The 13,031-nt window shown below is 34.6% G+C and overlaps 2 protein-coding genes across 5 annotated transcripts; one reads left to right on the forward strand and one right to left on the reverse strand.

Moving 5' to 3' along the window:
* Positions 1–971: 971 nt before the first annotated feature.
* Positions 972–3,295, reverse strand: LOC142607220 (pentatricopeptide repeat-containing protein At5g59600). Its single transcript, XM_075778645.1, has one exon. It carries the CDS (start codon positions 3,230–3,232, stop codon positions 1,580–1,582), a length of 1,653 nt encoding a protein of 550 aa, XP_075634760.1. The 5' UTR covers positions 3,233–3,295; the 3' UTR covers positions 972–1,579.
* Positions 3,296–7,991: 4,696 nt separating this feature from the next.
* LOC142606662 (uncharacterized) lies at positions 7,992–12,387 on the forward strand. 4 transcript variants are annotated; one of them, XM_075777989.1, is made up of 5 exons: positions 8,023–8,528; positions 10,376–10,544; positions 11,367–11,399; positions 11,513–11,637; positions 11,888–12,387. In XM_075777989.1, exons 1-5 carry the CDS (start codon positions 8,160–8,162, stop codon positions 12,116–12,118), a joined length of 927 nt encoding a protein of 308 aa, XP_075634104.1. In that variant the 5' UTR covers positions 8,023–8,159; the 3' UTR covers positions 12,119–12,387. The 4 variants fall into 4 exon arrangements, with proteins under 4 accessions (XP_075634107.1, XP_075634104.1, XP_075634105.1 ...); XM_075777990.1 differs by having other exon boundaries at positions 11,543–11,637; XM_075777992.1 differs by lacking the exon at positions 11,367–11,399 and having other exon boundaries at positions 7,992–8,528; positions 11,543–11,637.
* The last annotated feature ends 644 nt before the right edge of the window (positions 12,388–13,031 follow it).

Genomic DNA, 13,031 nt, shown 5'->3' on the forward strand with positions numbered 1-13,031 from the left:
ACTTGTGCGAGATTTGGTTGGTTTCTAAACAATAATATCATTGAATGATCATCGTTTCATGATTGCCTTCTCTGGATCATTGTATTACTATAAAATGAACCAAAGCCACATAGAGTCTGTTATGAGTTATCTCATTTCACAAAAAGAATTCGCTTTTATTATTAATATTTTTTAATGATTGTAATCTGAATTTTTTAGTGGCTGAATCTTCCTCTTTAGTTTCTGTGCAATGCTGTGATTTGATAGTTAATGAAAGTACCACTTAAAAAGGAGCTCGTGCAATAGAGATAAAATATTACTGGTTGAAAGGGACGAATGGCCGTGCACAATGCTTGAAGGAATCCAAGTGGGGTTTCTGCTCTTTTTCTTTTCTTTTCTTTCCGCCCTTCTCTTTTATTGGTAATTTTTTTTTTCAGTTGTCGAGTGGGCCTGCTTTAGAGTCAGGTCCCATTATCTTTGTCTGTTCTCCTTTCGGGGTTGGTGCTTGCGTCCTATTATCGCGTTGGTCTAACAGGATCCATTCCTTTAGAAATGTGCGTTATGCAGCCAGGCAGTGAATTGGTTTGGCAAGATCCATTCCTCGATATTGGATGCCTGTCATCGTCACCTCTCTCACTTTTATTTCGTGGAGTTCGAGAGATGTGATTGATATTTTAGTCTTTTCCTCGTATTCTTTTGAAGAGATTGATTTTTAGACTCAAACCTAAGATATGTTTTAGTATATGTTTTTGGGTGCAAAAACACTTACCATCACATCAAGCCTCGACCTCTTAGTTGGAATCACACGTATCTTTTCTTTTTTGGTTTTGAACTTATTGATAGTTGGATATTAACATCTTGTGTGGCGAAAATTAAGTAGTCTTGCTAATGTTAGATGTTTCACTATGCTAACTATCACTCAGCCATTGGTTGGTGGAGTAAGATTAAAAAAATATGGGGCATATTTGCTTCAAATTCAAAGTAGCGTGAAATCAGTTCAACAATAGAATTATTATAATTTCGAGTTATGGAATTGGCAATCTCAAAATAATTAGAACTGTGGCTCCTATTACTCTCCCCCTAATATTATTCAAAGGCAGAGACAGTAGAATAAATTTGGTGGCAGAGGATGATCGTCATTCTGAACTTCCTGTCTTCCATTTTTGATCTAGTTGCAAAGGATTGATTGTCCCCAAGAGTAGCTGATGGACAATAGACATCCTGCTGTAGCTTTCATTGGAAATCACAGAAGTTTATCTGCTATATCTTACACCCTTTCCTAATATCATTGATAGCATGCAGCTTATTTTCTTTCTGAGTTTAAATGGTCCATTTCCAACACAGCTCCCATCCTGTTCCAAAAGTGGCAACTAATGTCATATTCTGGGTTGTGCGATAATTTTCAACTACCCTGTAAAGAGGAGTCGAACCATGGATGACCCAAAAGCAGAAATGTAACAAGATCCAAAAGGCAGCTATGGTGAAGAAACATTAGAAGCATGAAGCAAGAATGTGGCTGATGATCACTTGAAGGATCCCACAAAATATCTCTCTGTTCCGTATGAAGCATTGTACAACCTTGTAGAGTGATATTTTTGTATCAGCTGGCCTCTATCCAACTGCATCCGGGAAATTTTCTTAACTTTCGTTTCTTCATTATTCTCTTCAACCTTACAACATTCCCCCAACTTCCAGCATCAGCATACAAACTTGACAGTAGCAAATTGTTTCCTACACTGTCAGGCTCAAGCTCTGACAAATGCTCAGCTGCTACTTCAGCAAGATCTACATTCCCATGATTCCTGCACGCCCCTAGTAATGCACCCCATACAAATAAATCAGGCTCAACGTGCATTCTCTTAATCATATCATAAGCTTCAGCAAGTTTTCCAGCTCTACCAAGAAGATCCACCATGCATGCATAATGCTCAAGTCTTGGCATAATCCTGTATTTTTCTTGCATCAAGCGGAACAGTCTCTCTCCAAATTCAACCATCCCTGCATGGCTACAAGCAGTTAGAACTGCTGTGAAAGTCAGGTGATCAAGCTTCTTTCCATCTTCCTTCTCCATCTGATTGAACAGCTCAATTGCTTCATTGCAGTGCCCATGATTTGCGTACCCAAATATCATTGAATTCCAAGTAACCGTGTTCTTCTCAGACATTTGATAGAACAAATTCCCTGCTTCAGCTATAAAGCCACATTTTGAGTACATGTCAACAAGAGCACTCCTTACAAATATATCATTCTCAACTCCAATCACCAATGCATACCCATGAATCTCCTTCCCGCACTTTACATTAGCCACGGTTGCACAAGCAGGTAAGAGACTACTTATTGTAGCAGAAGTCGGATAGAACCCATGATCCAACAACTTTCTAAACATAGCAAACGCCTCATCATTACGGAAATTCTGCACAAATCCTGATATAACTGACGTAAAAGATACCACATCAGGCTCAACCCCATTGCTATACATCAAACTAAACAGTTCAGATACCATTACTTGATCACCCTTTTGTGAAAACCCAGCTATTAAGCTATTCCAAGTCACTACATTAGGCTTCACTCCTAAAGCTTGCATCTTTTTCACCAAATCCAATGCTTCTTTGGCAAACCCATGTTGAGCATAGCCCGAAACCATTGCATTCAACGCCACCAAATCCTTTTCAACCATTCCATCATATACCCGCCACGCCTTTTCAACTTGGCCACATTTGGAGTACATATCAATCAATGCACTATTCACAAAAGCATCAGATTCAAATGAACACTTAAAAACTACCCCATGTACTTTCTCCCCGGATTTTCGGTCCAAGACATGACCACAGGCTTTGAGAATGCTGGGAATGACAAACTTGTTTGGCCTCAATCCTTGTCCTTGCATCTCACGGAACACAACCAGAGCTTCCTGGTAAAAGTCGCACCGAGCATAGGCTCCGATAAGGGCGATCCAACGGTGTATATTTGTCGTGGGAATTTTGTCGAACAGTTTGCGTGCATGGGATAGTTCTCCACACACCGTGTAGAGGGCTATGAGTTTGGCGGCAAAATGGGTTAAACGAGCTAAGCCGGTTGTGATCAGGTGGGCATGTAGTTTTTTTCCTGAGTGCAACGCTCGATCTTGAGCGAACACCTCAATGTGTTTAATGTAGGCATCGGGTGGTGTCTGAAATGAACGGTAGATGATTGGGGGTTTTAAGGGGGTGCATCCTTGCAATAGGTGCAGAAGTGGGGATGAGACATAAACCATTTTAGGTTGGAGCTAAAAGCATTGCGAATGTATATATCTAAACAATGAGGGAAAATGGGCCATTAGCCATAATTGCTCAAGAATATAGTTAGTAGGTATTATTTCGAAATTTAATATAATACTAACATCTTGAGTCTAAGAGAGTTTATTTTGGGGGCCAAAATCAAGTCTCAGAGACTCGATTTCAATGGTCTATCACGTCTGACGTGGCATTTTATCCACGTGGTGTCCACCTGAAAATCGAGTCTTAGAGACTCAATTTATAAACCAAAAAAAATTTCAAGTCTCTCCCAAAAAAAAAAATCCCAGCACAATCAGATCAGAGCTCACCTCTCAGCACAATCTCACAACAATCAGGTCAGAGCTCACCTCACCTCACCTCGCCTCGCCTGGGTCGCGCGCCTGGGTCTTGTAACCTGGGTCGCACGCCTGGGTCACGTCGCTTGGGTCGCGCTGCTGGGTCAGCGACGATGGACCTGTGGTGGCTGAGCTTGTGCAAGAAGCAGATGGAAAGGTAGTCAGGAGAGAGACATGGAGGACAGATGCACAGAGGAAATGAAACTTAGAAAAAAGAAGGAGAAGGAAAGTAAGAAAAAACAAAGTGAAAGATATAAATCGAGTCTCAGATACTCGATTTCCAAGTGGAGTCCACGTGGAAAAAATACCACATCAGACCTGATCCGACCATAAAAATCAAGTTTTTGAGACTCGATTTATAGGCCCAAAATCGAGTCTCTTAGAGTCGAGATGTTAGTAAAAAATATAGTTTATAAATAGTACCTACTAATTATAATGTTTAAAAATTAATGTTAAATTCCCATTTTGGCCCTAAACAATGAGGTGGATTGCAAGTTAGTTCAATTAATTAACTTATATAACCTTCTCAAAAAAAATTAACTTATATAAGAAAAATTGCAATTGGTGAAGTTTTTGTTTTTGTTTTTGTTTTTTGTTTTTTTGTTTTTTTTGTTTCAAATAAGTCTATATAAAAAGAAAAATTGATTAATATGTTGACCTAAAAATAAAGAACAAGCATCATAAAAAAAGAAAAATAAAAAGTATTATCAATAAATATTCAAATAGTTTAGACCCATTAAGATCACATTCCCTTAAATAAAATAAAATAAAATAAAATCACATTCCTAAAATAATAACATATTAAATTCTCAAACCAAATGTTCAATCTAAGAATAGTTAATTATATAATTGCAACTTTGCTTTTAAGAGCACTCATATTAGTGGGTGTATAATAAAAAAGTGTGTCAATTTTATACATTTTTACTCAAAAAACTATACATATTAGTCATCTATAACATTGTGCATCTCCCATCAAAAATTTTTCTATTCCTTCTCTATCTCCTCTTGAATCCTAGTAACATGCTCTGCAAATTCATCAAACCCATCCTAAATCTAGAGCCCAACTCATCAAACCCATATACAAATTCTATATGAATCATCAAACTTCAAACCCTGATTGCAAAGAAGAAGAACCAATGACGAAGAGGAGGAAGTAGCAACGACAAAGAGTAAGCCGAGCAATAGAAAGGGCTGAGAAAGAGGAGAGAGGCTAGAAAGGTGAGAGACAAGTGTTTGTGTGTTTGGGATGAAAGAGAGGTGAGAGGCGAGAGTTATTTTTTAAATCTAAGAGAGAGAGAGAGAGGGGGAGAGAGAGAGAGAGAGTACATGAAAATAATAATTAAAAAAGGAATAAAAATAATTATTTAAATAAAATAGAACATTTAATAGATCATTTGATATAATTGTTTTTTAGAAGTGATTGTGTAAAATAGAAAATGTAAGATTATGTTTGGTAATAGTTTTTGTTTTTTATTTTCAAAAACTTGTTTTTGGGAATATAAAGAAAAAATAATTTTCTTGTATTTTTTAAATAAAAACATGTTTGGTTAGTTGAAATTAAAATAAAAAAAAGTTTTTTGAAGAAAGCAAAATAAAAAATACTAAAATATGTTATTATTAGGATTAGAATTCTAATGCTAGCTCATTAAATGAGACAAATTCATTAAATTAAATGCGTGTTTTCATTAATTTTTGAAAATTAGAAACTGAAAGCAGTCTTTCACATGTTTTCAGTTTTTTTCACAAATTGAATTTTGAGAATTTATTTTTTGCCCATTTTTAGTCGCCAAACAAGTTTTTTAGTTTCAAAAATAGAAAATTATTTTTGAAAACAGAAAACAAGGGAAAAAAACAGTTACCAAACATGCCCTAAACTTTTGTGCTAAAAAATACAGAAAATTTTACACGAGTTAATGCAAATTCTTGAATTGCTCGTAGCTGCGAAGAAGTAGGGTCATACTGGGTGACCGAATGCTCTGATGGACATGAATATCAATCATTACTTGATAATAATTAGGGGTGGCAAAATTAGACACGACCCGCGAACCCGACACGACACGACACGAAATTAGTAGGTTATGGGTTGAGACTTAATGGGTTCGTGTCATATTCAGGTTGACTCGATGAACCCGTTTACTAAACGGGTTGGGTTAGGGTCCAACCTATGAAACCTGTTTGACCCGTCTGACCCGTTTAATTAAATAAAATTTTACCAATATACCATTCAAACTATAGGTATATAAACTTATTAGTTGTTGTAGTTTATTTTCTTTAACGTATTGTGATTGATTATTTATGATATTGAGATATGCTTTAATTTTGAATGATTATTTGTGATATAATTACTCATTAGTTCTGAATTTTATATTTAAAATATTTATTTGCTTGTTTTTCCATAAATGTTTTTCTTCATTTTGATAAAATCAAATAAACAGGTCGACACGACTGACCCGTTTAATAAATGAGTCGTGTTAGGGTTGAGGAATCTTGACCCGTTTAATAAACATATCGGGTTAGTGTTGACCCATATAGTCGAACACGTATGAGTTGACACGACACGAACCTGACACGCAAACACGAATTGTCACCCCTAATAATAATAGTGATATGTTAGTGAACGATTTCGACTTAAATTAGGATTATTTTCATTTTTTAAATAGATATAATCTCTTTCACCATAATTTTTTTTTTTTACAAATTTAAAAGTACATAATGTAGCATATCTTTTAAAATCTCATTTATTCAAAAAAATATATATATATATAACAAAATTATGTACATTTTTAAATACATAAAAAAAGATCTTCCCAGTAAAGCAATCTCCCTCTATTTAAAAATAAATTAGAGAGAATGTTACTTTGTATATTTGTTTTTACTAATTTAAATTCACAATTTATTGAGATAACTAGGGATGACCACGGGTCGGTCCGGGTCAAGTTTGTGCCCAACCTGCGACCGACCTGACTTCCTTGGGTTAAAAATTTCCAAACCCGCCGTTGACCGGTCAGAAAGTCGGGTTGGATAGGACGAATCTTCGTCGAAAAATGGTCTGGTCTCCGTCAGGTTGGATCTGGCCGAAACTCATTGGTACTGGTCGAAAATTGGGCAGATCTAGTCGAAATTCGACGAATCTGGCCGAAAAATAGCCTTTTATGGCAAGAACTCGCCATATCTAGAGGATCTTAAAGAGATCTCACTGGATCTCGACAAAATCACACCGGATCTCAACGAGATCTCGGATCTCAATGAGATCCCGAATTTGGCGAGATTCGACTGAGAAACTATGTAAATGGTGGAGATTGGTAGCCTTTGGGTGGTGGAATCGGTCGGGTCGATTGAAATCGGGTTTAGATGCAAGGACTCGCCAACCGATCCGCTAGAATCAAGTTGGGTTCCTCGGAAACCGCTGCCGACCCTTCACTGGACTCGAATCGGATTGTTCCTAGATCAGGCTGGTCGGAATCTCAGGTGGGTCAGGTACTCGGTTTGTCTTAGACAAGCCTAGAGGTAACAATATAATTTGTAGATAAAAAAAAAAAAAAGTTCGGTTAATAGGTACTTTTAGGGTATTTGTTAATTGACCATTTAAAAAAAAATTAACACTCTTCTTTTTCTATAAAATATTTCTAAAAATATTTCTCAAATTAGCCTTAGTGTGTTCGTTAACTTTTCCTAAAAAGAATAATAAGGTACATATCCCCACCAATCTCAATTTATTGAGATAACAATAAGTCTAGAGGCACATCAAAATTGACAACAAATTTGACACATGTGAGGTGGCAAGTTGTTAATAATGGATGATAAAGTAATATTAACAGTGGACTCATATAAAAATTAATAATAATCTACCATTTTAGGAAAATCTTAATGAGAAATTGAAAATTTTGTAAAAAAAAATTAGTTACTTTTTTCATTTTTTCATAAAAAATCTTAAAATAATTTATTAATGTATGCCGTAAGGACATATGTTAGTAAAATCCTTAGACTAGACCTAGTAAAGAGTCTAGTTAACTCAACTGGTAAACTCTCTGATGGTTGAATATGAGATATGAGGTTTAATCTCCGTCTACACCAAAAACTAATTGGTGTCTTGATCTGATGATAAAGAGTTATTATTATGAGCGGATGCTTTAGGTTATAACTTTTTTTAAAAAGTTAATTTGTAAATGAATTATTTTAAGAAATTTTTAATAACATTTTTATCGAGAGTATAAAAAGCTGGAAAAAAAAATAGTTATATTTTTCTTTCCTAATAATTTTTTAAAAAAAATACTTTTGAACCAAAACAGGTTAATGTGGGTGATTCTAGGATTATTTTGATCTATGAAATTTAATTCACTTGTTTGAAGAATAGAATGATAACATTTTAAGAATTATCTAACCGTATCGAGGATCCTAACTTGTGACCTTAAACAACACTATTTCCGACCGTGAATAAATACCTGATCTGTAACAGAGTATATCAAGAAACCGGACCACTGGTCAAAGAGCAAGGCAGGAACCAAATCCAAAGCAACATGTCTCAAAGAGAATCTTCACGACATAGATTATAGTAGATTTAGTTTACTTGATGAACATGTGTGGGTTGGTTCTGCCTCTCACACCACACAACACCCTCCCCTGTTTCTCTCGCCTCTGTTCCAGATCTCTTCCTCACTTTTCGCTTCTCTCTTCGCAAAACCAAACCAAATCTTCGATACCCATTTGCAGATTCAGCTCTAAGAGTGAATCCAATCTTCGCTTTCTAGCTCCGAAGTCCTCCACGCCAGGTTTCTGGAATTACAAGAAGAAAAGAAGAAGTGGTATTACCTGTTTGAGAGCGAGTCTCAGAGGGTCTCCTTATGAGGTTTTGGGGGTGTCTCCCTCTGCAACTCAGGATGAAATCAAAAGGGCTTATCGAAAACTTGCTCTCAAGTATCATCCTGATGTCAATAAGGAGGTAAATTGCTAAATTAAGCTCTCTATCCAATTTTTTCCCCTTTCTTGTTTAACATATATGAAAAGTTAAAGACTTTATCTTTACTTTTTTTTCCCTGTGTTAATTGATTTTGTAAGAATTTTATTTTGATTGTGTCATAGTATGTTCTTTAATTCAATTTCTGCTTTACTAGCTTGAAAAAGTGAATGTGTAATTGTTGGTGGCGGCAGTTCTATTCTAAGGAGTTTGATTAGATATGATTAGTATTCTATAGGAGTTTGGTTAGAAACAATTAGGTGAAAAAAAATTTGTGGTTTTGGCCTGAGAAATATTATTGAGAAGAATGGCAATGAAAATTTTGGAAACACGAGAAAACTAACCACACAATTATGACACGTTATATATGTATATCACATGTTGGGGATACGACTAAAGGCAATTTGTTAAATAAAGAAATCCTTTTTAATTGGTGACTACATAAATCATGAAAATATATATCTGAACTTAGTAAAACCATCCAGACTTCTCTCTTGAACAATTTAAGAAAATTGGAATGGCCAAAACGTCTTGCTTTGTGATAATTATGCCTTAACAACTATGATCGCACCTAGAACTCTGTGAGAGCAATTCATAGAAGTACTTGAGACTCAAAACCTCAGCGTGAATTGCTAATCCAAGGGAGTAGATATGTAATTTAGATGATCACTTCTACTTCAAACACTAAACTCTCTTTGAAGGGTAATTTCAACCACCTGTTTCCCCAATATGCCATCCATTAGGAAGATAGGATGAACAGTCAATTTTATAGTTCCAAGCCTAACAAAAGTCACTAGTAAATCCAGTTCCAAATTTTAGAGAAGAGCTTTGCAAATTTTTTATATAGTTAAGATTGATGCATGTTTCACTAGGAAGAAGAAAATTTTTACATAACCTTGGCTATGTTTTGCCTTCTAGTTTATCTGCACCATGGACTTTTTTTTTCTTTTAATGTGGAATTTGAAATTACTAAGAAGCGTGGAGTTTGATCAAAATATCTACTCAAATGTGTACTTCACTGAGTTTATTCATGCAAAGGCAAACTAATGACTTACAAAAATTAGTGTGTATACATATGTCTTATTTTAAAATATAATTTTTGAAATGATGTATTAACTGTCTCTAGGAACCCTACAGGTAGATACAAGCTTATACAGAATCTCCTTTTATGTAGAAACCGGCCAGGATATTATATGTTACTAAGGAGTTCATTTTAAGTTTCCATGTTCCTCTGTGGAGTGCTCAACAATCTCTGCCTAACCTCGTGTGTTATTATTGCTTTAACCTACCTCAGTTTGTAGTTAAGAAGTTGGATGAGCACCTATCTAAATATCATTAACCATTTTTATGCTTCTAGACTTTAAGCAGGCGCTGCTCCTGACCACAAATGATGTTAGCTACGGAGGTCTAGCATGAGAAACTAACTGACCGTTCTTTGATGATTTCAACTGGACTTACATTCTACCAGCATCCCTTTTTGTGTTTCTTGTTATTGTATATTTTGGATGCTTTAAAAGATGAAGGGAAAAGTCCTTACCTCTTCATAGCATATTGTGTGTTTTTTTGGCAGTTTATCTTGTACAACAATACTTTTCATTCTTGAGTTTTATTGTGCTGCTACCTTTTCTAGTTTATTATTTCTTGACACAAATAATTAGGAGTACACTACACCAGTTCATGTAATAAACTTCCAAGTTGACTGCATTTTATGCTCTTCCATTTTACTTCATGGTTTGCATGCAGTTGGTAAAGCGTATTTAAATTTCTAACCTAAATCTGCTTCTTTAATATGTATGTTGATAGATGGTGCTAATAAAAATTTTGATGCACAGGTGAATGCAAAGGAGAAATTTATGAGGATTAAACATGCATACAATACGTTGATGAGTTCTGAATCTTGGAGGAAATATAACACTGGAAATCGCAGATCTGATTATTCCTACTCAGATGCTCAAAGAAGCGAAAGTACAAAAACACAAGATGAAGAATTTTATGGTTTTGGTAAAAACTTATAATCCTATTAAAATCTAATTGATTTGGCAGATTTAAAAAGTTTGTATGAACATGGAAGCCTATTTTCTAATTTATATTTAGTATTTACATGATGAAGGGTGTCTACTTTGATGCATTCCCTTTCAATGGTTGCAAGACTGCCCTTTTTTTAAAATGAAATTCACCATTTCATTTAATTTTTTTTTTTTGGTACATTTTCTGCGGAGAAGGGGGATTTAAACCTTGGAAATACCAAAAAGTACCAAGTGAACTAGATGTCATTGGCCTTTCTGCCACTGGCATGTCACTATGTGGCTGGCAGAGTGAAATGCGGGTTAAGTGGAACCTTAACCGAAGGAGATAACTTGCGATGGACCTGTAAAATTTATCCTAACCATCCAAATAATTGCATTCTTCAACAAGAAGGTTTTAAAAGAGTGTCTAGATTGACTAATATATTTGGATCAACAACTTGAAGAAATTTATAATGAAAGGAATTTCCTAATGATCCTTTAGATCAATAAACTAGCTGCCTTTTTATGTCATCTGCACATTATTCTTCTTGTTTGGTGGACTCTAGTGGTCCATGTCTGCGTTACCTTTGATTTCCTCATAGCCATTACACCTGGCCTCCCTGCATGTCATCCATCCTTTTTATGTCACCTGCAAAAACCTTTTTTTTTTAAATTTTAAAAACGCTCTTTGTTAGTCCTCCAAATGGTCAAAGAAAAGATTTTCTGCCCTTCTCCTTGTTGTCTATCTAATCCTTTTTCAGAGTTAGATTTATTCTCTATTCTCTATGTTCTTATAATTAAGCCCTTTATGCTGCAGGTAATTTTTTGAGGGATGTTCAAATAACAATAGGTAGATTTGTCCTCTCTGTGAGACATAGGCCATAAAGCCAACTTTCATTATCCATAAATCTTGTTTGGCATCTGTTTACTTTTTCCTTTGATGCTGCAATTTTACTTCATCAGGGTGCTCTAATTCTGGATTTGATGTTACAGAGGACTTCTTTAAAGATCTTCAAGAAGAATTCCGGAATTGGGAAGTGAATGCTGCTTCACAAGGAAAGCCAAAAAGCCTATGGGAAGAATTGGCGGTGAGACATTATTGTCTTTATCAGTTACAATGTATACACGAACATAATCATCTCAAAACTTTCTTCACAAATTTAATTTATAAAACATGCACACACACACACACACACACACACACACACACATATATTATAAAAGAAAATTTCTTTAAATATTTAAAATATGATGTATTCATGAAAACTTGTGTAATCTATAAGGAAGAGTCCCAGTGGAGGAAAACTATCTTATATTCTGTAAATTTGCACTTGATAGGAAATTGGAGAAGAATTTGTGGAATTTCTTGAGAAGGAACTCAACATAACTGATGAAGAAGCATATAATAGCAGTGAAGGACCTAAGAAAGACAGTTCTTATAAAACATCTGGGACACAGAGAAGTGGAAGTGTTAGTAAAGAGAAAGCAGGAGAGGAGAGCAGCATTGAGGACAATATTAACGATATAGAAGCTAGTCTTGCTCAGTTGAAGAAGGAATTGGGTTTATAGCAGGAAATGCAGCTTTACATTGACCCATGGTCAGCAGATGTTAAAGGTGAAGACCAAGTTTGTTTGCCACCTTAAACATGTAGAGGAAACGCTGTGCAGTGTCATTTTTAAATATCTTAAAATGGCTTTTAAGGCCTAAATCATATTCCTCTCAAATATTGTTGTAAATGAATCACACTGTTTATAAACAATTTAGGCCCAACTCAAAAGCATTTTTATATTCATTTATTAAGCAAATAATCCATGCTCAAGCTTAGGTTTAAGCTCAATTTTGAAATGATTTCAATTTAAATATAAAAATATGTTCTTGTACAGCTTGTGAGTATGAGCTTGATTTTAAGTATAATAATATGTATTATACATAGTTTTTTTTGGTAGAGAAATCTCATATACATAGATTTGAGATTGAATTGTGTAATTTTGTAAATAAGCATGTAACATATTGGATTATTATTTGTAATATTTTAATAATATAAATAATACATATACAATTTTTTAATAATACAAGGTTGATAAATTTAATTTATAAGTATAGACGAAAATTAGTCTATCTATTTAACTCAAATAATATAATTTTAATTATTAATATAGATTTGTGAAGGGGATATTTGAGTCATGGTGTCTACTATATACGGAGAAAGAACAATTTAATCAAATAAATAAGCTCAAGTTAGTTCAACAAGAAAATGGATTAAACTTGAACATGCAAACTAATTTGGTGATAAACTTGAATTTGGTTTGTGCTTGAAAAAAAAAAAATGTTGGTGATGAACTTGAATTTGGTTTGTGATCGGAAAAAAATAAATAAATGAACTAATTTAACTTTAATACTCAATTTGACTTGACCCATTTATAGCTTTAATTTCTCTTCTTTTTTATTTATATTATTTTTGAAGTAACGAAAATTACAGCT

This window comes from Castanea sativa, chromosome 8 (genome assembly GCF_040712315.1).
Source record: "Castanea sativa cultivar Marrone di Chiusa Pesio chromosome 8, ASM4071231v1".
Classification (NCBI taxonomy): Eukaryota; Viridiplantae; Streptophyta; class Magnoliopsida; order Fagales; family Fagaceae; genus Castanea; species Castanea sativa.